The sequence below is a fragment of the Triticum urartu genome, chromosome 4A (genome assembly GCF_056163025.1).
Source record: "Triticum urartu cultivar PI428250 chromosome 4A, HENAU_Tu73, whole genome shotgun sequence".
NCBI lineage: Eukaryota > Viridiplantae > Streptophyta > Magnoliopsida > Poales > Poaceae > Triticum > Triticum urartu.
This window is the reverse complement of record NC_141876.1, coordinates 168,632,453-168,658,478: the sequence shown is the minus strand read 5'-3', so window position 1 is coordinate 168,658,478 and position 26,026 is coordinate 168,632,453. Positions and strand designations below refer to the sequence as shown.

Below are 26,026 nucleotides of genomic sequence, written 5' to 3'. Positions count from 1 at the left end.
GAAGATTCAAATATTATTCATAGATAGACTTGATCATAAACCCACAATTCATCGGTCTCAACAAACACACCACAAAAAGAAGATTACATCGAATAGATCTCCACAAGAGAGGGGGAGAACTTGGTATTGAGATTCAAAGAGAGAGAGAAGAAGCCATCTAGCTACTAACTATGGACCCGAAGGTCTGAGGTAAACTACTCACACTTCATCGGAGGGGCTATGATGATGTAGAAGCCCTCCGTGATGACAGCCCTCTTCCGGCGGAGCTCCGGAACAGGCCCCAAGATGGGATCTCGTGGATACAGAAAGTTGCGGCGGTGGAATTAGGTTTTTGGCTCATGTTCTGATCGTTTGGGGGTACGTGTGTATATATAGGAGGAAGAAGTACGCCGGAGGAGCAACGAGGGGCCCACGAGGCAGGGGGGCGCGCCCTAGGGGGGCGCCCCCCACCCTCGTGACCGCCTCTTTTGTTCCTTGGAGCAGGGTCCAAGTCTCCTGGATCACGTTCGGTGAGAAAATCACGTTCCCGAAGATTTTATTCCGTTTGGACTCCGTTTGATATTCCGTTTCTTCGAAACACTGAAATAGGCAAAAAAACAGCAATTCTGGGCTGGGCCTCCGGTTAATAGGTTAGTCCCAAAAATAATATAAAAGTGGAAAATAAAGCCCAATATAGTCCAAAACAGTAGATAATATAGCATGGAGCAGTCAAAAATAATAGATACGTTGGAGACGTATCAGGCATCCCCAAGCTTAATTCCTGCTCGTCCTCGAGTAGGTAAATGATAAAAAGAGAATTTTTGATGCGGAGTGCTACTTGGAATAATTTCAATGCAAATCTTCTTAATTGTGGTATGAATATTCAGATTAGAAAGATTCAAGACAAAGGTTTATATTGACATAGAAAATGACAATACTTCAAGCATACTAACAAAGCAATTATGTCTTCTAGAAATAACATGGCCAAAGAAAGTTATTCCTACAAAGTCATATAGTCTAGCTATGCTCCATCTTCCCCACACAAAGTATTTAAATCATGCACAACCCCGATGACAAGCCAAGCAATTGTTTCATACTCTAACTTTTTCAAAACTTTTTCAATCTTCACGTAATACATGAGCGTGAGCCATGGATATAGCACTATAGGTGGAATAGAATGGTGGTTGTGGAGAAGACAATAAGGAGAAGATAGTCTCACATCAACTAGGCGTATCAAGGGGCTATGGAGATGCCCATCAATAGATATCAATGTGAGTGAGTAGGGATTGCCATGCAACGGATGCACTAGAGCTATAAGTATATGAAAGCTCAAAAAGAAACTAAGTGGGTGTGCATCCAACTTGCTTGCTCATGAAGACCTAGGGCAATTTGAGGAAGCCCATCATTGTAATATACAAGCCAAGTTCTATAATGAAAGATTCCCGCTAGTATATGAAAGTGATAACATGAGAGACTCTCTATTATGAAGATCATGGTGCTACTTTGAAGCACAAGTGTGGTAAAAGGATAGTAACATTGTCCCTTCTCTCTTTTTCTCTCATTTTTTTATATGGCATTTCTCTTTTTTATGGCATTTCTCTCTTTTTTTATTTGGGCTTCTCTGGCCTCTTTTATATTTTTTTTATTTTTCGTCCGGAGTCTCATCCCGACTTGTGGGGGAATCATAGTCTCCATCATTCTTTCCTCACTGGGACAATGCTCTAATAATGATGATCATCACACTTTTTATTTTTCTTACAACTCATCAATTACAACTCGATACTTAGAACAAAATATGACTCTATATGAATGCCTCCGGCGGTGTACCGGGATATGCAATATGACAATGATGGAGTGTGTCATAATAAACGGAACGGTGGAAAGTTGCATGGCAATATATCTCGGAATGGCTATGGAAATGCCATAATAGGTAGGTATGGTGGCTGTTTTGAGGAAGGTATATAGTAGGTGTATGATACCGGCGAAAGGTGCGCGGTATTAGAGAGGCTAGCAAAGGTGGAAGGGTGAGAGTGTGTATGATCCATGGACTCAACATTAGTCATAAAGAACTCATATACTTATTGCAAAAATCTAGAAGTTATCAAAGCAAAGTACTACACGCATGCTCCTAGGGGGATAGATTGGTAGGAAAATACCATCGCTCGTCCCCGACTGCCACTCATAAGGAAGACAATCAATACATAAATCGTGCTCTGACTTCATCACATAACGGTTCACCATACGTGCATGCTACGGGAATCACAATATTCAACACAAGTATTCTTTAAATTCACAACTACTCAACTAGCATGACTTTAATATTATCGCCTCCATATCTCAAAACAATTATCATGCTTCAATCTTTTCTTAGTATTCAACACACTCAAAAGAAAGTTTCACAAATCTTGAATACCAAGCATATTATTATTAGGCAAATTACCATGCTATTAAGAGACTCTAAAATTAATTTAAGTGAAGCATGAGATATCAATAGTTTCTTTAAAACGAATCCACCACCATGCTCTAAAAGATCTAAGTGAAGCACATAGAGCAAAATTATAACGCTCAAAAGATATAAGTGAAGCACATAGAGCAAAATTATCTAGCTCATAGGATATAAGTGAAGCACATAGAGTATTCTATCAAATTTTAATTCATGTATGGCTCTCTCAAAAGGTGTGTACAGCAAGGATGATTGTGGTATACTAGCAAACAAATACACAAATAATACAAGACGCTCCAAGCAAAACACATATCATGTTGGTGAATAAAAATATAGCTCCAAGTAAATTACCGATGGAAGTGGACGAAAAGAGGGGATGCCTTCCGGGGCATCCCCAAGCTTTGACTTTTTGGTGTCCTTGGATTATCTTGGGGGTGCCATGGGCATCCCCAAGCTTAGGCTCTTGCCACTCCTTGTTCCATGATCCATCAAAAGAATTCACCCAAAACTTGAAAACTTCACAACACAAAACTCAAAATAGGAAACTCGTGAGCACCGTTAGCGAAAGAAAACAAAAGACCACTTCAAGGTATTGTAATGAACTCATTATTTATTTATATTGGTGTTAAACCTACTTTATTCCAACTTCTCTATGGATTATAAATTATTTTACTAGCCATAGATTCATCAAAATAAGCAAACAACACACGAAAAACAGAATCTGTCAAAAACAGAACGGTCTGTAGTAATATGTAGCTAGCGCAAGATCTGGAACCCCAAAAATTCTAAAATAAATTACTGGACGTGAGGAATTTATCTATTAATCATCTGAAAAAATAATGAACTAAATAGCACTCTTCAAATAAAAATGACAGCAGTTCTCGTGAGTGCTAAAGTTTCTGTTTTTACAGCAAGTTCAACAAGACTTTCCCAAAGTCTTCCCAACGGTTCTACTTGGCACAAACACTAATTAAACACAAAAAACACAACCAAAACAGAGACTAAATAATTTATTTATTACTAAACAGGAGCAAAAGGCAAGGAATAAAAATAAAATGGGGTTGCCTCCCAACAATCGCTATCATTTAACGCCCCTAGCTAGGCATAAAAGCGAGGATAGATCTAGGTATTGCCATCTTTGGTAGGCAATCCATAAGTGGCTCTCATGATAGTTTCATATGGTAATTTTATTTTCTTTCTTGGAAAGTGTTCCATGCCCTTTTTAATGGAAATTGAAATCTAATATTCCCTTCCTTCATATCAATAATCGCACCAACCGTTCTAAGGAAAGGTCTACCAAGAATAATAGGGCAAGAAGGATTGCAATCTATATCAAGAACAATGAAATCTACGGGCACATAATTCCTATTTGCAACAATAAGAACATCATTAATTCTTCCCATAGGTTTCTTAATAGTGGAATCCGCAAGATGCAAGTTTAGAGAGCAATCATCAAAATTACGGAAATCTAGTAAATCACACAAAGTCTTGGGAATAGTAGAGACACTAGCACCCAAGTCACACAAAGCATAAAACTCATGATATTTAATTTTAATTTTAATAGTTGGTTCCCACTCATCATAGATTTTTCTAGGGATATAAACTTTCAACTCAAGTTTTTCTTCCTAAGATTGCATCAAGGCATCAACAATATGTTCGGTGAAGGCTTTATTTCGACTATAAGCATGTGGAGAATTTAGCACGGATTGCAACAAGGAAATACAATCAATTAAAGAGAAAATTTCATAATTAAATTCCTTGAAATCCAATATAGTGGGTTTAGCAACATCTAGATTTTTATTTCTTTCAATCCCACTTTCATCTATTTCGTCATTAAGATCTAAATACTCCGAATTTTTAGAACGCCTTCTAGGTAAAGGAAGATCATATTCAGTTTCATCAAGATTCATATTGCAAAATAAAGATTAAATTGGAGACACATCAATAACTTTTAGATCTTCATCTTGATTTTCATAGGAATTGGAAGAACATGCTTTAATAAAGGCATCTTTGGAAGCACGCATCCTAGCGGTTCTTTCTTTACACTCATCAATTGAAATTATCATGGCTTTTAGAGACTCATTAATATCATGCTTAGGTGGAATAGATCTAAGTTTCAAAGCATCAACATCAAGAGCAATTCTATCAATGTTCCTAGCCAAATCATCAATCTTAAGCAATTTTTCTTCAATCATAGCATTAAAATTCTTTTGCGAAGAAATAAATTCTTTAATATTAGATTCAAAATCAGAGGGCATCTTATTATAATTTCCATAAGAGTTGTTGTAGGAATTCCCATAATTATTAGAAGGATTACTAGGATATGGCCTAGGATTAAAATTACCTCTATAAGCGTTGTTACCAAAATTATTCCTACCAACAAAATTCACATCCATAGATTCATTGTTATTCTCAATCAAAGTAGAAAAAGGCATATCATTAGGATCAGAAGAAACACTCTTAGTAGCAAATAATTTCATAAGTTCATCCATCTTTTCACTCAACACATTAATTTCTTCTATCGCATGCACCTTTTTATTAGAAGTTCTTTCAGTATACCATTGAGAATAATTAACCATAATATTATCTAGGAGTTTAGTAGCATATCCTAAAGTGATTTCCATAAAAGTGCCTCCCGCGGCCGAATCTAAAAGATTTCTAGAAGCAAAATTCATCCGGCATAAAATTTTTGTATAATCATCCACACATTCAAACCATGAGTAGGGCAATTACGTATCATTAATTTCATTCTCTCCCAAGCTTGTGCAACATGTTCATGATCAAGTTGTTTAAAGTTCATTATATCGTTTCTAAGAGAGATGATCTTAGCGGGAGGAAAATACTTAGAGATAAAAGCATCTTTGCACTTGTTCCATGAATCAATACTATTCTTAGGCAAAGACGAAAACCAAGCTTTAGCACGATCTCTAAGCTAAAAAGGAAATAGCTTCAATTTAACGACATCATTATTGACATCGTTTTTTCTTTTGCATATCACATAAATCGACGAAGCTATTCAGATGAGTAGCGGCATCTTCACTAGGAAGGCCGGCGAATTGATCTTTCATAACAAGATTCAACAAAGCAGTATTAATTTCACAAGATTCAGCATCGGTAAGAGGAGCAGTCGGAGTGCTAAGGAAATCATTATTATTGGTATTGGTGAAGTCACACAATTTAGTAGTATCTTGAGCCATCGCGACAAACAAGCAATCTAACACACGAGCAAACAAAAAGCAAGCGGAGAAAAGAGGCAAATAGAGAGGGAGGATAGAGAGAGAGGGAGAATAAAACGGCAAGGGTGAATTGGGGGAGAGGAAAACGAGAGGCAAATGGCAAATAATGTAATGCGAGAGATAGGGATTGTGATGGGTACTTGGTATATTGACTTTTTTGCGTAGACTCCCCGGCAACGGCGCCAGAAATCCTTCTTGCTAAGTCTTGAGCTTGCATTGGTTTTCCCCGAAGAGGAAGGGATGATGCAGCAGAGTAGCGTAAGTATTTCCCTCAGTTTTTGAGAACCAAGGTATCAATCCAGTAGGAGGCCACGCTCAAGTCCCTCGTACCTGCACAAAATGATAGCTTGCTGGGGTACTGATCCACGGGCACCTATGGGACCGGCGGACCGAGTCCCTTTCGGTTCGGTGGGGGCGGAGATCGTGCAAAGAGCAAATCGAGACGATGCACGCGAGCGATTTACCCAGGTTCGGGCCGCACGGATGCGTAAAACCCTACTCCTGCTTTGTGGTTTGTATTGATTTCTTGCTCGGGAGCGCGGAGTGCTACAGTACACACCAGCAGCTAGCAAGACCGAGCGTGAGTGTTTTCGAACCCCCCTCTACGTTGCACACGGGCCTCCTTTTATATGCTCAAGGGGTCACCGACAGGTGGCAACGGAGGCAAAGGGTAGAAATGGAAAGGTGCTGCGGTAGGCACAGCTACCTGCTACAGTGTATTGTACCTAACCCTGACGGCAGGGGACAAGGGCCTTAAATGCCCGTCTGCGTCGCCTAAACAGTGTAAAAGGGACCATCAGGGACGCCACCGCTCGCCACGACGGCAAACTTGTCAGCGCCGCTTGCCACCGCACGCTGCTAGCTGCACAGCCTCCAGCCACGTACGCCTGGAAGGGCCCCAGAGCGACACGTTGGTGGATGTGCTGGAGCGCGGGCACGGAGAGGTGGCTTGCCGCGGCAAGCGCCTTTCCGCGGTCGTTGTCTTGTCGCGTCCGGGAGCTTGTCGCTCACCGGGCCTTGCCGGGGCGTGTAGCGCGCCGCGGCAAGTTCCTTGAGATGCCTTGGGTGGCCTTCCCGGCAAGCACCTCTTGTCAGGGTCTTGAGATGCTTTTGTTAGCCTTCCCGGCAAGCTCCTCTTGCCAGGGTCTTGTCTTCTTGGCTTGGACACTTTGTTCTTGAATGGCTTCAAAGGAACCATGGAGGATCTTGGCGATCACCCGGCAAGCCTTGCCGCGGGACGCTGCGACTGCCCGTGCACAAGTTCGGGATACTAGGGTACCCCTACTCTAGTACACCGACATAGCTACTCGCAACCAACACGATTAGGGGTTGTCAAGCCCTTCACGGTCACTTACGAGAGTGAGATCTGATAGATAGAATATTTTTGGTATTTTTGGTATAAAGATGCAAAGTAAAAAGTAAAGGCAAAGTAAAAGGCAAAACAAGATTAAAGTGATGGAGATTGATATGATGAGAATAGACCCGGGGGCCATAGGTTTCACTAGTGGCTTCTCTCAAGAGCATAAGTATTCTACGGTGGGTGAACAAATTACTGTTGAGAAATTGATAGAATTGAGCATAATTATGATAATATCTAGGCATGATCATGTATATAGGCATCACGTCCGTGACAAGTAGACCGAAACGATTCTGCATCTACTACTATTACTTCACTCATCGACCGCTATCCAGCATGCATCTAGAGTATTAAGTTAAAAACAGAGTAACACCTTAAGCAAGATGACATGATGTAGAGAGATAAATTCATGCAATATGAAATAAACCCCATCTTGTTATCCTCGATGGCAACGATACAATACGTGCCTTGCTGCGCCTTCTGTCACTGGGTAAGGACACCGCAAGATCAAACCCAAAGCTAAGCACTTCTCCCATGGCAAGAACTACCAATCTAGTTGGCCAAACCAAACGGATAATTCAAAGAGACTTGCAAAGATAACCAATCATACATAAAAGAATTCAGAGAAGATTCAAATATTATTCATAGATAGACTTGATCATAAACCCACAATTCATCGGTCTCAACAAACACACCACAAAAAGAAGATTACATCGAATAGATCTCCACAAGAGAGGGGGAGAACTTGGTATTGAGATTCAAAGAGAGAGAAGAAGCCATCTAGCTACTAACTATGGACCCGAAGGTCTGAGGTAAACTACTCACACTTCATCGGAGGGGCTATGATGATGTAGAAGCCCTCCGTTATGACGGCCCTCTTCCGGCGGAGCTCCGGAACAGGCCCCAAGATAGGATCTCGTGGATACAGAAAGTTGCGGCGGTGGAATTAGGTTTTTGGCTCCTATTCTGATCATTAGGGGGTATGTGTGTATATATAGGAGTAAGAAGTACGCCGGAGGAGCAACGAGGGGCCCACGAGGCAGGGGGTACGCCCTAGGAGGGGCGCGCCCCCCACCCTTGTGACCGCCTCTTTTGTTCCTTGGAGCAGGGTCCAAGTCTCCAGGATCATGTTCGGTGAGAAAATCACGTTCCCGAAGATTTTATTCCGTTTGGACTCCGTTTGATATTCTGTTTCTTTGAAACACTAAAATAGGCAAAAAAACAGCAATTCTAGGCTGGGCCTCCGGTTAATAGGTTAGTCCCAAAAAATAATATAAAAGTGGAAAATAAAGCCCAATATAGTCCAAAATAGTAGATAATATAGCATGGAGCAATCAAAAATTATAGATACGTTGGAGACGTATCAAGAGCCAGGGTGTTCTACACTTACCCCCCTAGGTATGCAAATGAGCTGCCTATTAAAGAGACGAGGATTCAGATCCAAACCACACCCTCCTCCCTTAGCGAGCATTCATCGGAGCGCACCCGGAAGCAATCCATTCCATCATGGCCGGTCGACGCAGCTCCTCCTCTCGTTCCTCCAGCCCCAAGCCCGGAGATTGGGAGAGGTGTTCCGTCTCGCACAGCCAACTAGTGAATCTTTAGACCCGGGGATTTCTCCCCCCATCGTATATGGTCCCGGTTCGAGCCGGGCTCGCCACCTACAATGGCGGAGAGCAAGCGGAGAGCTTTCCCAATCCCTCCAAAGGAGAGCGGGTATGCCTTGTTCCTTATTTGATAAGAGGACTCAGATTTCCAATTCATCCGTTTCTCCGGGGGCTCCTGGAGTTCTACGGCCTCAAGTTGCACTGCCTTACCCCTGCATCCATACTACATATCGCGGGCTACATAGCCCTCTGCGAGCTGTTTTTGGGTCGCGAGGCTCATTTCGCACTGTGGAAGAAGCTGTTCTGCCTTGTGCCCCATTCTCAGAGGGGGTCAATATATCAAGTGGGCGGAGCCGAAGTATGGCGCATCGCCGGGACCGGATATCTATCCAGAACCCCGAAGAAGGCGTCCGAAGAATGGCCTTCAGAGTGGTTTCATATAGAAGACGTCCCCCTTCCGGATCCTATTCGGATCGGCCTTCCTGAGTTTGACAATGCTCCTTTGAAGAAGCCCCTGAGCTGGCGTCCACGGAGCCCCCAGGAGGAAGATGACAGCGACGTTCTTTACCTGATGAGCCGGATAAAGTTATTGGCTCAATCAGGACTGACCATGATCGAAGTCATGGCGATATGCATTATGCGGGGGGTGCAACCGCTTCAATATCGAGGCCACCCCATGTGTGATTTCAATGGGGAGGATGACACCACCCACTGCGGCCGCAAGGGGCCGGACTCGACCGCTGCTCTAGCAAAAATCTTGTCCGATTTGTACAAGGGAGAAGAGGAGGAATTCCTCCGTGTCAATCCACAAGGCGGATTTTCTATGTACAATCCTCCGAGCTGGGTAAGTCGACACTTTTCATGCCCATCCGTTCCACATTCCCATAGTTAAGTATCTTACCTTGGGATTCCAACGCAGGAGCTGCGTAAGGCTGTAAGGGAGATCAACAGCCCGCCTCCACAAGCAGAGGATCCGGAGCGGTCCCTCGACCCGGCCTCCCAAGAGGATCCGGGCATATCTGTGGAGCTAATTGATAGGGTATTTTACCAATTAAGTAGCGATAATGCCTTGGTAGCCATTACGGCCGATTACCCTGGGCTGCTCCCAGCTTCACAGGTAATTGAGACCGAAGTCCCGACATTTTGAAAAGGATCCGTCCTTGTGTACTTTGCTTACCGTATACCAGCGGTGTTTTGCAAGGGAGGCCCTTGGGACGTCAAGCCGAGCCCGCGACGACTAGCCAACAAGGGGCTGCGAGGCCGGGCAGGCTGAAAAGAAATGCAGTCCGGACTGAGACACCGGCGCAGCAGTATGGTGCGCCGCCTTACTCCATGATATCATTCTTTAAAGGCATATTAACGCCTGCGCTTTCTTAGGAAGAAGAACGCTCGCCGGACTATATCCGGAGAGGTCGCCAATCACGCCTCCACCAGTCAGGCTCCAAGGCTGGACCCGGAAGCGGAAGCGAATACGAGGCGCGCACCGGATGCTCCTCTGACAGAGGATGCGGACAGACTGTCCGCCACAAATTCTGTGGAGAGCGCCATGAACCACAGGCGTTGCCGAGCCGTTCTCCGTGACGCTTGTTTCTCCCAAGAGGCATTTTATGCCTTCAACTCGGGAGATGCGTACCTCCGTGCTGCTCAAAATGGTCTAGCCAGAGCCACGGATCAGTATGTAAAGGACATACAGGTGAGAAAATTTGATGATTATATATATCAGTAGCCCCTAAGACTTGAAACAGTTAGAATAACTGATTTAAGGATCATTTGTTATGCAGGTTCTTACAGAAAAGAATACCCAACTGTCCCATGAGCTTGAAGAGTGCAAAGCCCAACTTCAGGCCGCACTGGCCGCAGAAGAGAAGTCCAAGAAGACCCCCGCTGGTAACACATATTTAAAATGATAGATAACATATAAAGTGCGGCATATGTGCAAATCTGACAATGAAGTTGTAGATGACGCCAGAGGAAATCCGGATGAGCAACATCTCCTACGCCGTCTAAAGGCTGGCGGGAGCGTGCTTACGAGGGTTAGGCAGGAGAAGAATAATCTCCAGGATGCCAACACCCAGCTGGGCGTGGAACTAAAGAATGTTCGTGCCCAACTGTCAGACTCCATGAAGGAGAATCAGCGGCTTCGATGCGGCATTTTCAGTAAGTGCTTGAACAAACTTTTAAGAAGAGTTCGGCGAAGAAGTTGACTAACAGAGCTACGTCTGTAGGTATGCTAACAGGTCGTCCCACGGAAGAAATGCCCGGGTCTGCGGGTGATATTCTGCCCGAGCTTTTACAGCTGCACGAGCGAGTTTGGCAGGCGATGCAAGGCATTGCCCAGGCCTTGTGGCCATCCGTCTCCGTGCCCGAAGGCCTTGGAGAGCTTGCAGAGAAGCTGAAGGGAGCACGGCAGCGCTTCCGATTGTGGAAGATATCAGCCTGTCGTCAAGGCGCCAGGGAAGCCTGGGCCATGGTGACGACGCGGTATACCAAGGCTGACCCAAACCACATGGCCGAGGTCGGACCTGTGGGGCCTGATGGGAAAGAGATCCCTGTTAGCCTAGTGTACGGGCAAGTAGAATTGGCCGCAAGGTATTCCCAATAGGATTGTAGACTAGACAGCCTGTTGGATGGTATAGAAGAGGAATTTAGCTAGTCCAGTTGACTATGTAATTAAAACGACATGTATAATGCCTTCTAGTCGGATTGTAGATCATTTGTCATGGCGGACCTTTTTGCTTCAACCTCAGGACCCGATAGTCCGGAGTGTATCCGAATACCCTCTCGATTATATAAGAACCGGGGCATGCTTGGAAACCAGGCGTAGGGGTCATTAGTGCTTGAACAGACAAGTGCCCAACTAGTTATGTTATATTACATGGTTAGTAAGAAACATCTTCCAGGGAGAATAGTTCCGTTAGGGGTTCCTTTCCCTGGGTATGCATGCCCTAAAGTGCATGTCCGGACTGCGAAAAGAATCGCAGCAAAAAACATCTGGGGGCATATATAGAAGATAGGTAAAAAATCGTCTTTTGTTCACCGACCGAATATTCCCTAAAGAACACTAGCTTTCGGCTTCACCCAGTCTGAGGTACACATCTGGCTGACCGGCAGTAACAATCGTAGAGGTGCTCCCCTTATGCCCTAGCTGAATTAACGGGAACGTAGGGCATAAATACAAGAGTCGGGCAACCCAGCTTGGCCAAAACTTAAGTAATATCGATGCATATAATGGTGAATAAAAGGTACATGCGGAAGGATGACACATGTGCTGGGCATGAAGCCCGTATAAATAAATAAGCTTCTGTGAAAGAAGCCCCCAGGTATAATGAGCGCGGATAGCGCACCAGTTGTGTGCAAACAAGGCACAAATTGGCCCTTAAAGGCTGTGAGAGAAAATAAGGGGAGGAGGAGATAAATAAAAGACAGATAGTGTATAAAAATGGATAGTGGAAGGAGACGAACACTGATTCCGGTGCTAGGCGTAGAATCTTAGGAGTCTAGCTGCGTTCCATGGGTTCGGCTTGAATCGGTTATCCGATGCATCCCGCAGACGGTATGCCCCACCAGTCAGAACTTGGTCAATAATGAAGGGACCCTCCCATTTGGGCTTGAGTTTGTCCTTTTTCTTCTCCGGTAGGCGTAGAACTAATTCGCCAACATTATAAGTTTTGGCCCGTATTTCTCTGCTTTGGTATCTTCGAGCCTGCTGTTGATAGAATGCGGAACGGGCTTTTGCCACATCATGCTCCTCCTCCAGGGCGTCCAGACTGTCCTGCCGATCGAGCTCGGCTTCTCTTCTTCGTACATGCGCACTCGAGGTGAGTCATGAATTATGTCGCAGGGTAGAACCGCCTCTGCGTCATATACCATAAAAAATGGTGTGTACCCGGTAGTGCGATTCGGCGTGGTCCGCAGCCCCCAGAGTATGGAGTCGAGCTCCTCTACCCAGTGCGTGCCAGATTCCTTTAGGGACCGCACTAATCTGGGTTTGATGCCGCTCATGATAATACCATTTGCTCGTTCGACTTGACCGTTGGTTTGTGGGTGATAGACGGAAGCATAATCGAGCTTGATGCCCATGTTTTTGCACCAGAGTTTTACCTCGTCGGCCATGAAGTTCGTGTCATTATTAGTGATGATGCTGTGGGGGACGCCATAATGGTGTACGGCCCCGGATATGAAGTCTATCACCGATCCAGATTCGGCCGTCCTAACAGGCTTGGCTTCCATCCATTTGGTGAATTTATCCACCATGACCAGCAAGTATTTTTTCTTGTGGGTTCCTCCTTTAAGGGGTCCAACCATGTCAAGCCCCCAGACCGCGAAGGGGCAGGTAATGGGGATTGTGTGGAGGGCGGTGGGCGGCATATGTCTTTGATTTGCAAAAAGCTGGCAACCCACGCAGCGTTGGACCAGGTCCAGTGCGTCTGCCCGGGCCGTAGGCCAGTAAAAACCTGTACGGAAGGCCTTGCTCACAAGGGCCCGGGCTGCGGCATGGTGGCCGCCAAGTCCGGCATGAATTTCTGCCAGAAGCTTCCGCCCTTCCTCTTCGGAGATGCACCTTTGAAGGACTCCGGTGGTACTTTTCTTATAAAGCTCTCCCTCATGGACCCTGTAGGCTTTAGATCACCGCACTATGCAGTGTGCCTCATTTTGGTCCTCAGGGAGTTCCTGCCTAGTTAAGTAGGCCAGAAATGGTTCTGTCCATGGGGCGATGACAGCCATTATAACGTGGGCTAAGGATTTTATTTCGGTGGTAGAGCCTCCGATTATGTTAGAGTGTTCGGTATCGGGCATTGCGGTTGGGTCCGAGGGGGAAACCGAGGAACAGGACAGATCTATCCTGATGGTAGCAAGAGTAACAATACAGTCTATAATGCTACGTCAACAGTATAGTAAGAAAATACTACGTAAAGAAAAGGGGGGTATGAAATATCCATAGTGGATAATTTAGAGTACTATTTAGGGATAGATCGTACCTCTTTTTTTATCCCCTCGAACAAATCGAAATGATTGAAGTTTTTCTATTTGGAATCATCTTAGGCCTAATTCCTATGTTGTTACTAGTGTCCCCTTCCCATACCACGGATGGCTTGAAAAGCCTCTCCAAAAAGATGTTAGGGGGGACCGCATCGCGTTTTGCGCCGATGCGTGCGAGGATGTCTGCCGCCTGATTGTTTTTGCGGGCTATATGGTGAAATTCGAGCCCCTCGAACCGAGCTGACATTTTTAGGACGGCGTTGCAATAAGCCGCCATTTTCGGATCCTTGGCATCAAAGTCTCCATTTATTTGGGATATTGCGAGGTTTGAATCCCCCCGCACCTCTAGGCGTTGAATGCCCATGGATACTGCCATTCGGAGACCATGTAGAAGGGCCTCGTATTCGGCTGCGTTGTTGGAGTCTGTATACATTATCTGAAGTACGTATTGGACTGTATCTCCGGTTGGGGACATCAGAATGACGCCAGCCCCCAGACCAGCCAGCATTTTGGAGCCGTCGAAGTGCATGATCCAGTTGGAATATGCGCCATACTCTTTAGGGAGTTCGGCTTCCGTCCATTCGGCGACAAAGTCGGCCGATACTTGCGACTTAATGGCTCGTCGCGGCTTGTAAGTTATGTCGAACGGGAGAAGCTCGATGGCCCATTTGGCAATCCGGCCCATGGCATCGCGGTTGTTTATAATATCATTAAGTGGCACTTCCGAGGCTACTGTTATCGAACACTCTTGAAAGTAGTGTCGCAGCTTCCGGGATGCCATGAATACCGCGTATGCTATCTTTTGATAATGCGGGTACCATGACTTGCATGGAGTAAGGACAGTGGATACATAGTAGACCGGCTTTTGAAGGGGGAATTTATGTCCGTCCGTTTCTCGTTCGACGACGAGCACTGCGCTCACAACTTGATGAGTTGCCGCAATGTATAACAGCATTGGTTCGCTAATGTTTGGCACGGCTAGGACTGGTTTGGTTGCCAATATGGCTTTTATTTCTTCCAATCCGGCTGTGGCGGCATCCGTCCACTCAAAGTGTTTGGTGCACCGAAGGAGACGATAAAGGGGTAATGCCTTTTCTCCCAGGCGGGAGATAAAGCAGCTTAGAGCCGCCACGCATCCAGTTAATTTATGGATTTGTTTGAGGTCCGTTGGGATATCCAATTGTGACAGAGCTTGGATCTTGGCTGGATTTGCTTCAATTCCTCAGCCGGATACAATGAAGCCCAAGAGCTTTCTGGCTGGCACACCGAAAACGCATTTTTCCGGGTTGAGCTTGATGTCATATGTTCGGAGGTTATCGAATGTGAGACTCAAGTTGTCTACTAGAGATTTGATATGTTTGGTTTTGACGAACACGTCATCTACGTATGCCTCCACCGTTTTGCCGATCTGGTTTGCCAGACATGTCTGAATCATGCGCTGATATGTTGCGCCGGCGTTTTTGAGCCCAAAGGGCACTGTGTTGAAGCAGAAGGGGCCGTATGGTGTGATGAATGTCGTTGCGGCTTGGTCGGGCTCCGCCATCTTAATTTGGTGGTAGCCGGAGTATGCGTCGAGGAAACATAATGAATCGTGTCCTACGGTAGCGTCGATAATTTGATCGATGCGGGGAAGGGGGAAGGGATCCTTTGGGCAAGCCTTGTTAAGGTCCTTAAAATCGACGCACAGGCACCAGGATTTGTCCTTCTTTGGTACCATCACCAGGTTTGCTAGCCAGCCCGGATGTTTTATTTCTCTAATGAATCCGTCCTCCAATAACTTGGCTAGTTCCTCTCCCATGGCTTGTCTCTTAGGTTCAGAGAAACGCCGAAGAGCCTGCTTGACCGGCTTGAATCCCTTTAGAATATTGAGGCTGTGCTCGGCCAGCCTGCGTGGGATTCCTGGCATGTCTGAAGGGTACCAGGCAAAAATGTCCCAGTTCTCGCGTAGGAACTCTCGTAGTGCGGCGTCTACGTCAGGGTTTAATTGTGCCCCGATGGAAGCTGTTTTTGTAGGGTCCGTTGGATGGACTTGGAATTTGACTATTTCATCCGCCGGTTTAAAGGAGGTGGACTTGGATCTCTTATCGAGTATCACATCGTCCCTGTTCACCGTGGAGCACAGCGCAGTCAGTTCCTCAGCCGCTAGGGCCTCGGATAATGCCTCGAGGGCCAGTGCGGCTGTCTTGTTTTCGGCACGGAGTGCTGTGTCTGGATCACTAGCAAGAGTGATAATCCTATTGGGCCCGGGCATTTTGAGCTTCATGTACCCGTAATGAGGTATGGCTTGGAAGATTGTGAACGCCTCTCGCCCTAACAGGGCGTGGTAACCGCTACAGAACGGGGCCACTTGGAACGTAATCTCTTCGGACCTATAATTCTCCAGCGTGTCGAACACCACATCTAGTGTGATTTTACCTGTACAGCGCTCTTCCTGACTGGGGATTATTCCTCTAAAGGTTATGCTGCTTCGCTCGATGTGGTTCCAGTATATTTCCATTTTTTGAAGGGTTTCCTCATAGATGAGGTTTAATTCGCTGCCTCCGTCCATGAGTACCTTGGTGAGTCGGAAGCCGTCCACAATTGGACTGAGGACCAATGCGGCTGGTGCTCGGGCTGTTCGGAATTTAGGTTCGTCACTAGCATTGAAAGTAATAGCCGTGTCACTCCATGGGTTTATTGTCACCACGTGGTAGATTTCGGCAAGGCTGCGGAGTGTTCGCTTTCGCCTATTATTTGATGCGAAGGTCTCGAAGACCGTTAATACCATACTCGTATTTCTGGGATGGTGCTCTGTGGCTTCTGGAATTAGGAGATCCTCGCCACTTTTGGCTACCTGCCGGAGTATCCAACATGCTCTAAGGCTATGTATTGGTATGGCGCCCTCTGTACTGTGAATTTTACAGGGTCCATTGAGCCATCCCTCCAGTACGATTCCATGCCCTATAGAGGGTTTTTGCTTTTTGGTAGTTGACCCGGGTGTCTTTTGATAGTGCACCCTTTTATTTCAGACTGGGTTCGTATTTAGGGCCGGATTATCCCAAAAGTTTGTTTCAGTTTTCCAGGCACTTTCCATCGCATAGTACTTTCGTACTATGGATGCCAAGTCAGCGAAGCGTGATATCTCACGGCGATTTATGGCGTTAAGGATTCCCTTGTCCATGCAATTATTGCAGAAAAATAAGATTGTGTCTTCCTCGCGACAGTCCTTAACCTTGTTCATCGCAAGGAGGAATCTGGCCCAATAGTGATGTACTGTTTGCTGGGGCTCTTGCCTGATGTGGGAAAGATCGCTTATGTTTGGGTGGGTGGGTGGAATTGAATCTGAACCCTTACCCGATCTGGGATCCAGGGGCCGAGAAATTTCCAATTTTGGAAATTCTGGTTCCGGGGTGTTGCCCGATAATCCTGGCCCGCCGCCTAACTCTAAGTTCAGGGATTGGATGTTGTCCTCCTGTGAACGGGTATCCGGCTCGGAGAGCTCAAGAATCCGGACATAGTTGGTCCTCAATATGGAGGAGAGGTCGCCGCATTGTTCCTCCACCACTGCAATATGATGGGTGACCGGCGGAGAGTTAATCTCCCTTTGATCGGGATTAAGCCCAATCCGTTCATAGTCCGTAGCAACTCCCAGGGAGGCGATGCGATCCAAGAGCTCGTTTAGGGAGGCGAGCTCCATTGGATCCATCTGTTCGGCGAGTGCCGATTTGATGTGGAGGCTGTTTTTGATGACCCGAGAAGTCATCGTCGGAGCGGTGGCCGAACAGGCGGTCATGATGAAACCGCCTAGCCGGAGAGTTTGGCCGACAGCCAAAGCTCCCCCAACAGTAGTACCGTCTTTAAAGACGAGATGAGACATCCTTCCTTCTGGCGACGGCACAGTGGAACTCTCAATGAAAGCACCAATGTCGGTGTCAAAACCGGTGGATCTCGGGTAGGGGGTCCTGAACTGTGCGTCAAGGCAGATGGTAACAGGAGACAAGGGACACGATGTTTTTACCCAGGTTCGGGCCCTCTCGATGGAGGTAAAACCCTACTCCTGCTTGATTAATATTGATGATATGGGTAGTACAAGAGTAGATCTACCACGAGATCAGAGAGGCTAAACCCTAGAAGCTAGCCTATGGTATGATTGTTGTTGTCCTACGGACTAAACCCTCCGGTTTATATAGACACCGGAGGGGGCTAGGGTTACACAGAGTCAGTTACAATGGGAGGAGATCTACATATCCGTATTGCCAAGCTTGCCTTCCACGCCAAGGAAAGTCACATCCGGACACGAGACGAAGTCTTCAATCTTGTATCTTCATAGTCCAATAGTCCGGCCAAAGGTTATAGTCCGGTTGTCCGGACACCCCCTAATCCAGGACTCCCGCACCCGCCATGCCCGTGTGCGCGCCCCCTCAGCGGCATGGGACGTCGCCGTCAACCGCTACCTTGCAGCGCTGCGAGTTGCCATCCTCCCGCGCCCCGCTCGTCGATCACGCGATGACATGATGTTTGATTTCCAAGCGAAGAACATTCTTTGCTTCCTTGAAGACTTCAACAACGGCGTCCCGGAGGACAACATAGACAACGCCGGTGCGGCACGCCGCCTCCGCCACCGCCGGAATTAGTTTTTTGGGGTTTAATAATGTATCTCGGTCATATGAATATAAATTCATAGTGTGACTGAATGAAAGATATGGTTTGAACGAACTTGCGTTTTTCTCTCTGCATGTACAGACTTATCAAATGATTTTCTTTAAAAAATGTCAATGGTTTTTAAATATAAAACACTCATTGCAAACGTTTTAGTTAGACCACCCATATGCAAACTGATAGCTTCCCAAGAAAGCCAAAGGAAAATGTGCCAAGCAGGATTTGTGCAGCTCTTGATCGCAAACTTTTTAGACAGAACACCCGTATGTAAACCAACAGCTTCCCCAGTAAGCCAAGGGAAAATGTGTCGTGCGGGATTTGTGCAGCTCGTCATCGCAAATGTTTTAGATAGAACACTTGTATGCAAAGTGAGAGCTATGGTCTTCCCCAGTAAGCCAAGGGAAGATTCGTAGCGTAGGATGTGTGCATCTCTTCAACGCAAATGGTTTAGATTTAATACGGTATGCAAAGCCAGACTTCAGCGCTAAATAGAGAAAATGTGTTGAGGAGGATTTGTACATCCCTTCAACGCAGACGGTTGTTTTGGATGACCCGTGTGTGATACTTATCCAACGTATCTATAATTTATGAAGTATTCATGCCATATTTACAACAATTTTATATGGTTTTGGTATGATTTGCATGGAACTAACCCAGACTGACGAGGTTTTCAGCAGAACTACCGTGGTGTTGTTTTTTGATGCAGAAATGAAAGTTCTCAAAATGAGCTAAAACTTTTTGATGATTTTTTTGGCACAAAAGAGACCCTTGAAGCTTTGTGGGAGGCCCAGAAGATCCACGAGGAGGGCACAACCCACCAGGACGCACCTGAGGGGCCCGGCTAGCCCCGGTGGGTTGTGCTCACCTCGAGGCCCATCTTCGCGTGAAACCGACGAAAAAACCTATAAATAGAGAAACCATCATAAATAACCCTAGATCAGAAGTTCTGCCGCCGCAAGCCTCTATAGCCATGAAAAACCAATCTAGACCCCGCTCCGGCACTCCGTCGAAGGGGGAAACCATCACCGATGGCCATCTTTATCATCCCGGCAACCATCTTCACCATGATGAGGAGGGAGTAGTCCACCCTCGGGGCTGAGGATTTGTACCAGTAGCTATGTGTTTAATCTCTCTCTCGTTTTCTTGAGATTTCATGACCTTGATGTATCGCGGGTTTCATTAATATAGTCGGATCATATGGTGTTTTCCCCTCTCTACCTTGTTGTGAATTGAGTTTTCCCTTTGAGATTTCATTTTATCGGACTGAATACTTTTATGGATTTGAGAGCACTTGATGCATGTCTTGCTATGAACACCTGTGGTGACAACGGGGTATCATATTGATTCATTTGATATGTGTTTTGGCACTCAACTCGCGGATTCCCGAGGTGACATTGGGGTAATCTATGCATAGGGGTTGATGCATGTTCTCGTCTTTTGTTTCTCCGGTAGAAATCTTGGGGCACTCTTTGAGGTTCTTTGTGTTGTATTGAGAATTATGAATCTGAAATTGTTTGATGCACACTGTATAATCAACTCACGAATACTCGCAGTGATATTGGAGTATCTAGGTGACAGTAGAGTTGGTCGATTTGTATCATATGGTGTTATTTTAGTACGAACTCTTGGTTAGATCGATCGGAAAGAATAGCTTAGTGTTATTTTAGTACGAACTCTAGGATAGATTGATCGGAAAGAATATCTTTGAGGTGGTTTTGTACCCTACAAATAATTTCTTCTTATGTTCTCCGCTAGATAAGAACTTAGGAGTGATTCTTCGTCGCACGTGAGGGATGGTTATATGACCCAATTATATTAGCACTATTGAGAGATTGCACTAGCGAAAGTACGGACCCTAGGCCTCATTTTCAAGCATTGCAATATCGTTTGTGCTTCGTTTTATCAATTTCTACCTTGTTGTTTTTATTGTTCCTATTACAAAAATCAATATCTATTATCATTACTATCTTTTATTACGATCTCTTCACCGAAGTAGTGCACCCATACAAATTACCATTGTATTTGGTGTGTTGGGGACACAAGAGACTTTTTGTTATTTGGTTGCAGGGTTGTTTGAGAGAGAACATGTTCATCCTACGCATCCCATGGATTGATAAACCTTAGGTCATTCACTTGGGGGAATTTGCTACTGTCCTACAAAACTCTGCGCTTGGAGACCCAACATGAGTCTACAAGAACAAGTTGTGTAGAAGACATCAAGCTCTTTTCTGGCGCCGTTGCCAGGGAGGTGAGTGCTTGAAGGTATATTGAGGGAGTCCTGGATTAGGGGGTATCCGGACAGCCGGACTATAACCTTTGGCCGGACTGTTGGACTATGAAGATACAAGATTGAAGACTTCGTCCCGTGTCCGGATGGGACTCTCCTTGGCGTGGAAGGCAATCTTGGCAATACGGATATGTAGATCTCCTTCCTTGTAACCGACTCTGTGTAACCCTAGCCCCCTCCGGTGTCTATATAAACTGGAGGGTTTAGTTCGTAGGACACAATCACAACAATCATACCATAGGCTAGCTTCTAGGGTTTAGCCTCTCTGATCTCGTGGTAGATCTACTCTTGTACTACCCATATCATCAATATTAATCAAGCAGGAGTAGGGTTTTACCTCCATCGAGAGGGCCCGAACCTGGGTAAAAACATCGTGTCCCTTGTCTCCTGTTACAATCCGCCTAGACGCATAGTTCGGGACCCCCTACCCGAGATCCGCCGGTTTTGACACCGACATTGGTGCTTTCATTGAGAGTTCCTCTGTGTCGTCATCATCAGGCTTGATGGCTCCTTCGATCATCATTAGCGATGCAGTCCAGGGTGAGACTTTTCTCCCCTGACAGATTTTTGTATTCGGCGGCTTTGCACTGCGGGCCAATTCGCTTGGCCATCTGGAGCAGATTGAAAGCTACGCCCCTAGCCATCAGGTCAGGTTTGGAATCCTAAACTACATGGCCGATATCCGTGGAGACTTGATCTTCGACGGATTCGAGCCCCTGCCAAGTGCGCCGTACTGTCACGATGGGCATAATTTAGCTCTGCCACCGAACAGTGTCCTAGAGACCGCACCTGCGGCTGCTCCGACCTTTAATTCGGAGCCAACTGCGCCATCCGAGGGCGGGTGGTTAGACCCCGCCGCGGAGGCAGCAGCCTCAACGGAGATTGAACCGAACACCAACCTTATCCTTCGCGAGGCCCGTGACTCCCCATCGCCGGACTCTCCTCCGGACTCTGGACCATCCGCGCCCCTAGCAATCGAATCCGATTGGGCACCGATCATAGAGTTCACTGCTGCGGATATCTTTCAGCACTCGCCCTTCGGCGACATACTAAATTCACTAAGGTCTCTCTCTTTGTCAGTAGAGTCCAGGCCGGATTATGACCGGCAGGATTGGGATGCGGACGACGAAGAAATTTGACGCCCACCCACCACCCACTTCATAGCCACTGTCGATGACTTGACCGACATGCTCAACTTCGACTCCGAAGACATTGACAGTATGGACGACGATGCAGGAGACGAACAGGAGCCAGCGCCTATAGGGCACTGGAAAGCCACCTCGTTGTATGACATATATATGGTGGACACAACCAAAGAAGGCAATGGAGATGAAACAGTGGAGGATGACCCCTCCAAGAAGCAACCTAAGCGCCGGCGTCAGCAGCGCCGCTCTAAGTCCCGCCAAAGCAAAAACGGTGATTCCGGCACAGGAGATAACAACACCCCGGACAGTGCCAAAGACAACCCCCTCCAGCAAGATTCAGCACAGGAGGATGGAGAAGCCAGCCCTCATGAGAGAGCGGCAGATAGAGAGGAAGAGGATGATAATTACATACCTCCGTCCGAAGATGAGGCAAGCCTCGGCGACGACGAATTTGGCGTGCCTGAGGATCCCATTGAGCAAGAGCGCTTCAAGCACCGGCTTATAGCCACGGCAAATAGCCTTAAGAAAAAGCAGCAACAGCTTAGAGCTGATCAAGACTTGCTAGCCGACAGATGGACTGAAGTCCTTGCGGCCGAGGAATATGAATTCGAACGCCCCTCCAAAAGCTACCCAAAACGCAGGTTGCTACCCCGATTAGAGGAGGAAGCACCTAAACCTACGTCCCCAGTGTATGACGCAGCTGACCGGCCACCTCATGGCCACGACAGAGAGGCCTCTCGGCCCACAACTCAAGCCGCACCCCGGCACCACTCAAAAAATACCAAGGCTTGGGGAAACGCGCTAGACCAGTGAGATATATTGGAGGACAAAGCAAGGCAAACAAGATCGATCTACGGATCGCGTGGGCGCCTGTAACGCCCTCGATGCGGCTATATCTCCCACGTGTCGAAGCACGACTTAGAGGCATAACCGCATTGAAAGCAATGTCGCAAGTGAGGTAATCTTTGCAAACAACCCATGTAGTACATAAGGGAACAAGATTCCTAGTTGGCTTACACTCGCCACTTCACACAATTACATGAATAAAGCATTACATCATCCAAATACAATCAAGGTCCGACTACGGAACCAAAATAAAAGAAGAACCCCAAATGCGACAAGGTCCCCGATCGACCCCAACTGGGCCCCACTACTGATCAACTAGAACGAAACAACACAAAGGACAAGATCTTCATCGAGCTCCTCCTTGAGCTTGGTTGCGTCATCTGCACGGTTCAACGGCACCTGCAAGCTGGTTTTGGAAGTATCTGTGAGTCACGGGGACTCAGCAATCTCGCACCCTCGTGATCAAGACTATTTAAGCTTATGGGTAAGGTAAAAGGTATGAGGTGGAGCTGCAGCAAGCGACTAGCATATCTGGTGGCTAACCTGTTCGCAAAAGAGAGAGAGAAGAGGAGGCAAAGCACGATCGAGAAACTATGATCAAGAAGTGATCCTAGAACAACCTACGTCAAGCATAACTCCAACAACCGTGTTCACTTTCCGGACCCCACCGGAAAGAGACCATCACGGTTACACACGCGGTTGATGCATTTTAATTAAGCTCAACTTCAGGTTTTCTACAACCGGACATTAACAAATTCCCATCTGCCCATAACCGCGGGCACGGCTTTCGAAAGTTCAAAACCCTGCAGGGGAGTCCTAACTTAGCCCATGACAAGCTCTCACGGTCAACGAAGGAATAGACCTCCTCCCGAGACATTCCAATCAGGCTCGGTATCCCGGTTCTACAAGACATCCTCGACAATGGTAAAACAAGTCCAGCAAGACCACCCGATGCGCCGACATCCCGATAGGAGCTGCACATATCTCGTTCTCAGGGCACACCGGATAAGCTAAGCGTACAGAAGCCGACGTAACCCAAGTTGCCAAGGGATGGCCCTGCACGGTGCTCTGGGTTGGACCAACACTTAGACAAACACTGGCCCGGGGGTTTAAAATAAAGATGACCCTCAGGATGCGCGACTCCCAAGGGAAAAGGCTAGGTGGCAAATGGTAAAACCAAGGTTGGGCCTTGCTGGAGGAGTTTTATTCCAGGCGAACTGTCAAGGGGTTCCCATTATAACCCAACCGTGTAAGGAACGCAAAATCCGGGAACATAACACCGATATGACGGAAACTAACACGGCAAGAGTGGAACAAAACACCAGGCATAAGGCTGAGCCTTCCACCCTTTACCAAGTATATAGATGCATTAATTAAATAGGATATATTGTGATATCCCAACAAGTAAAACATGTTCCAACAAGGAACAACATCTCCATGTTCCAACAAGGAACGAACTTCAATCTTCACCTGCAACTAACAACGCTATAAGAGGGGCTGAGCAAAGCGGTAACATAGCCAATCAATGGTTTGCTAGGACATGGTGGGTTAGAGGTTTGACATGGCAATTTGGGAGGCATGATAAGCAAGTGGTAGGCATCGTAGCATAGGCATAGCAAAAGAGCGAGCATCTAGCATAGCAAAGATAGTAGTGATTTCGAGGGTATGATCATCTTGCCTGAAATCCCGCAAGGTAGAAGAACGAGTCCATGAAGAAGACAAACAAACGTAGCCAACGGATCCTCACACACGCAACTTTATCAGAACCAACCCGAAGAAGCAACACCGGAAAGAAGCAAACAACATAGTAAACAACCACCACATAGACATGGCACGATGCGCAAACAAGTATGATGCATGTCCGGTTTAATGAGGCATGGCATGGCAATATGCACAAACAATACTACAAGTTAAATGGAGCTCAATATGCATCGGGATGCATATTGACAAAACACCACATGACTTATTTAGTTCTCTCTCGTTTATGTACCCAACAAGGTTAAATGTTGTTAGCATGGCAGAAGGTGAAGCATGATGAAACTATCTAATCTAGGCAAGTTTAAATGAGGCCGGTACAACAAAACAACAAGTCCGGAAACTCCTCATATGCATATATTAGGTTTGGTACTGTTCTGCCCTAAACACAATTTTAGGGTTGTTAAACATGCAATATGAAATCACCATGTTAAACTAGGCATTTTTCTACCCCATTTACATATAAAGTTTGTTAAATTTGGAGCTACGGTTATTTAGGTATGGAATAAAGCATTTTAGCATATTCATAGAGAAAAATTTAAACAAACAACATTTTAAACATGGATGAAGATGACATATTATGAAACTAGATGCAATTCTAAGCATTTTTCATATATAAGTTATTTTAATCCGATGCACGGTTTGTGAGATATTAAATGAATGAACATGGAGGGTTTTTCTGTAAAACTGCAGTTCCCTGGAATAAATACTAAATTCGCAGAACTAAAAAAACATTACGGGCTGAAACTGAGCAAACGGGCCAACAGGGTAATAGGCGCAACATGACTATCACACGCCCATGGCGCCAAATAGCGAAGAAGGTTGTGGGGAGCTCACCCATGGGCTTGGCCCGTTCTGTGGTGCGGTTTGGTTCTAGCAGCGGCTGGGCTAGGCCTTGCTCACGCGGCCCACGATGGCGCTAGAGGCGCGGTCAACGCTCGGGGTGAACACGCGGTCGTTCTCCTCGCTCGTACACGAAGCAGAGGAAACAGGGGAACGGCGGCACGGCTGGACGGCGGCAAAGCAGCAGCGGAGGGCGGCGACTGGCGCTGCGAGCGGGCGCAGCGGGCGGCTGGGCGGACTTGGCGCACGAGGAGGAGCGGGAACGGCAGGATCTGGCCGGGTCCTAGCGACTGCGTTCGTCTCTTGAAGCTCCTGCAGGTTGCGGCGGTTCGGGAGAGCGACGACGCGAACTTGGCGCGCGAGGGAGGCAGGGGTTGCAGGCGCGGTTGAGGAAGGGGTGCCGGGAGGCAGCGGATCCGGCGAACCCGGTAGCGGCGCGACGAACTTAGGAGGCGACGGCCTCGGCTCCTGCAGCAAAACGACGGCGAGGCGGGGAAATCAGCAGAGGCGCGACGCGAGGAAAAGAAAGGGGTTGGAGGCGGTGCAAAAGAGCTCACCAGCGGGCGGTGAGGACGACACGGAGGCAACCCGAGGTCGCAGGTGACCAGGGCAGCGCGGCTCACTTCCATGGACGGACGGCCATGGCTGCTCTCCTGTCCAGTATGAGAGAGAGAGAGAGATGAGCACGGCAACAGGTGAAAGAAAGAAAGAAGGAACGGGAGGGAGGAGACGCGAGGTGGCTCCGGTGCTGCTGCTGGGACGACGAGGGCCGTGGGGATCTCTGGTTGGAGGGGATGGATCGATGGAGTTGGTCCGGTGGGGAAAACTAGGTGGAGCTCGGGCTGGCTACGAGGTGGATCTGGGAAGATCCCAAGGGGAATGGTGAGTGGGTGGCGGCGGCGCGATGGGA

At 46.9% G+C, this 26,026-nt stretch overlaps 1 protein-coding gene across 1 annotated transcript; it reads right to left on the bottom strand.

Moving 5' to 3' along the window:
* LOC125553880 (uncharacterized) lies at positions 1–26,026 on the bottom strand. Its single transcript, XM_087518081.1, has 3 exons — positions 25,111–26,026; positions 24,197–24,273; positions 1–22,924 (listed from the first exon to the last, which is right to left on the bottom strand). Exon 3 carries the CDS (start codon positions 16,367–16,369, stop codon positions 14,825–14,827), a length of 1,545 nt encoding a protein of 514 aa, XP_087374207.1. The 5' UTR covers positions 16,370–22,924; positions 24,197–24,273; positions 25,111–26,026; the 3' UTR covers positions 1–14,824.

Coding starts and splice junctions, on each gene's coding strand:
- LOC125553880 (XM_087518081.1), bottom strand. CDS start 16,369: ATGGTATTAACGGTCTTCGAGACCTTCGCATCAAATAATAGGCGAAAG.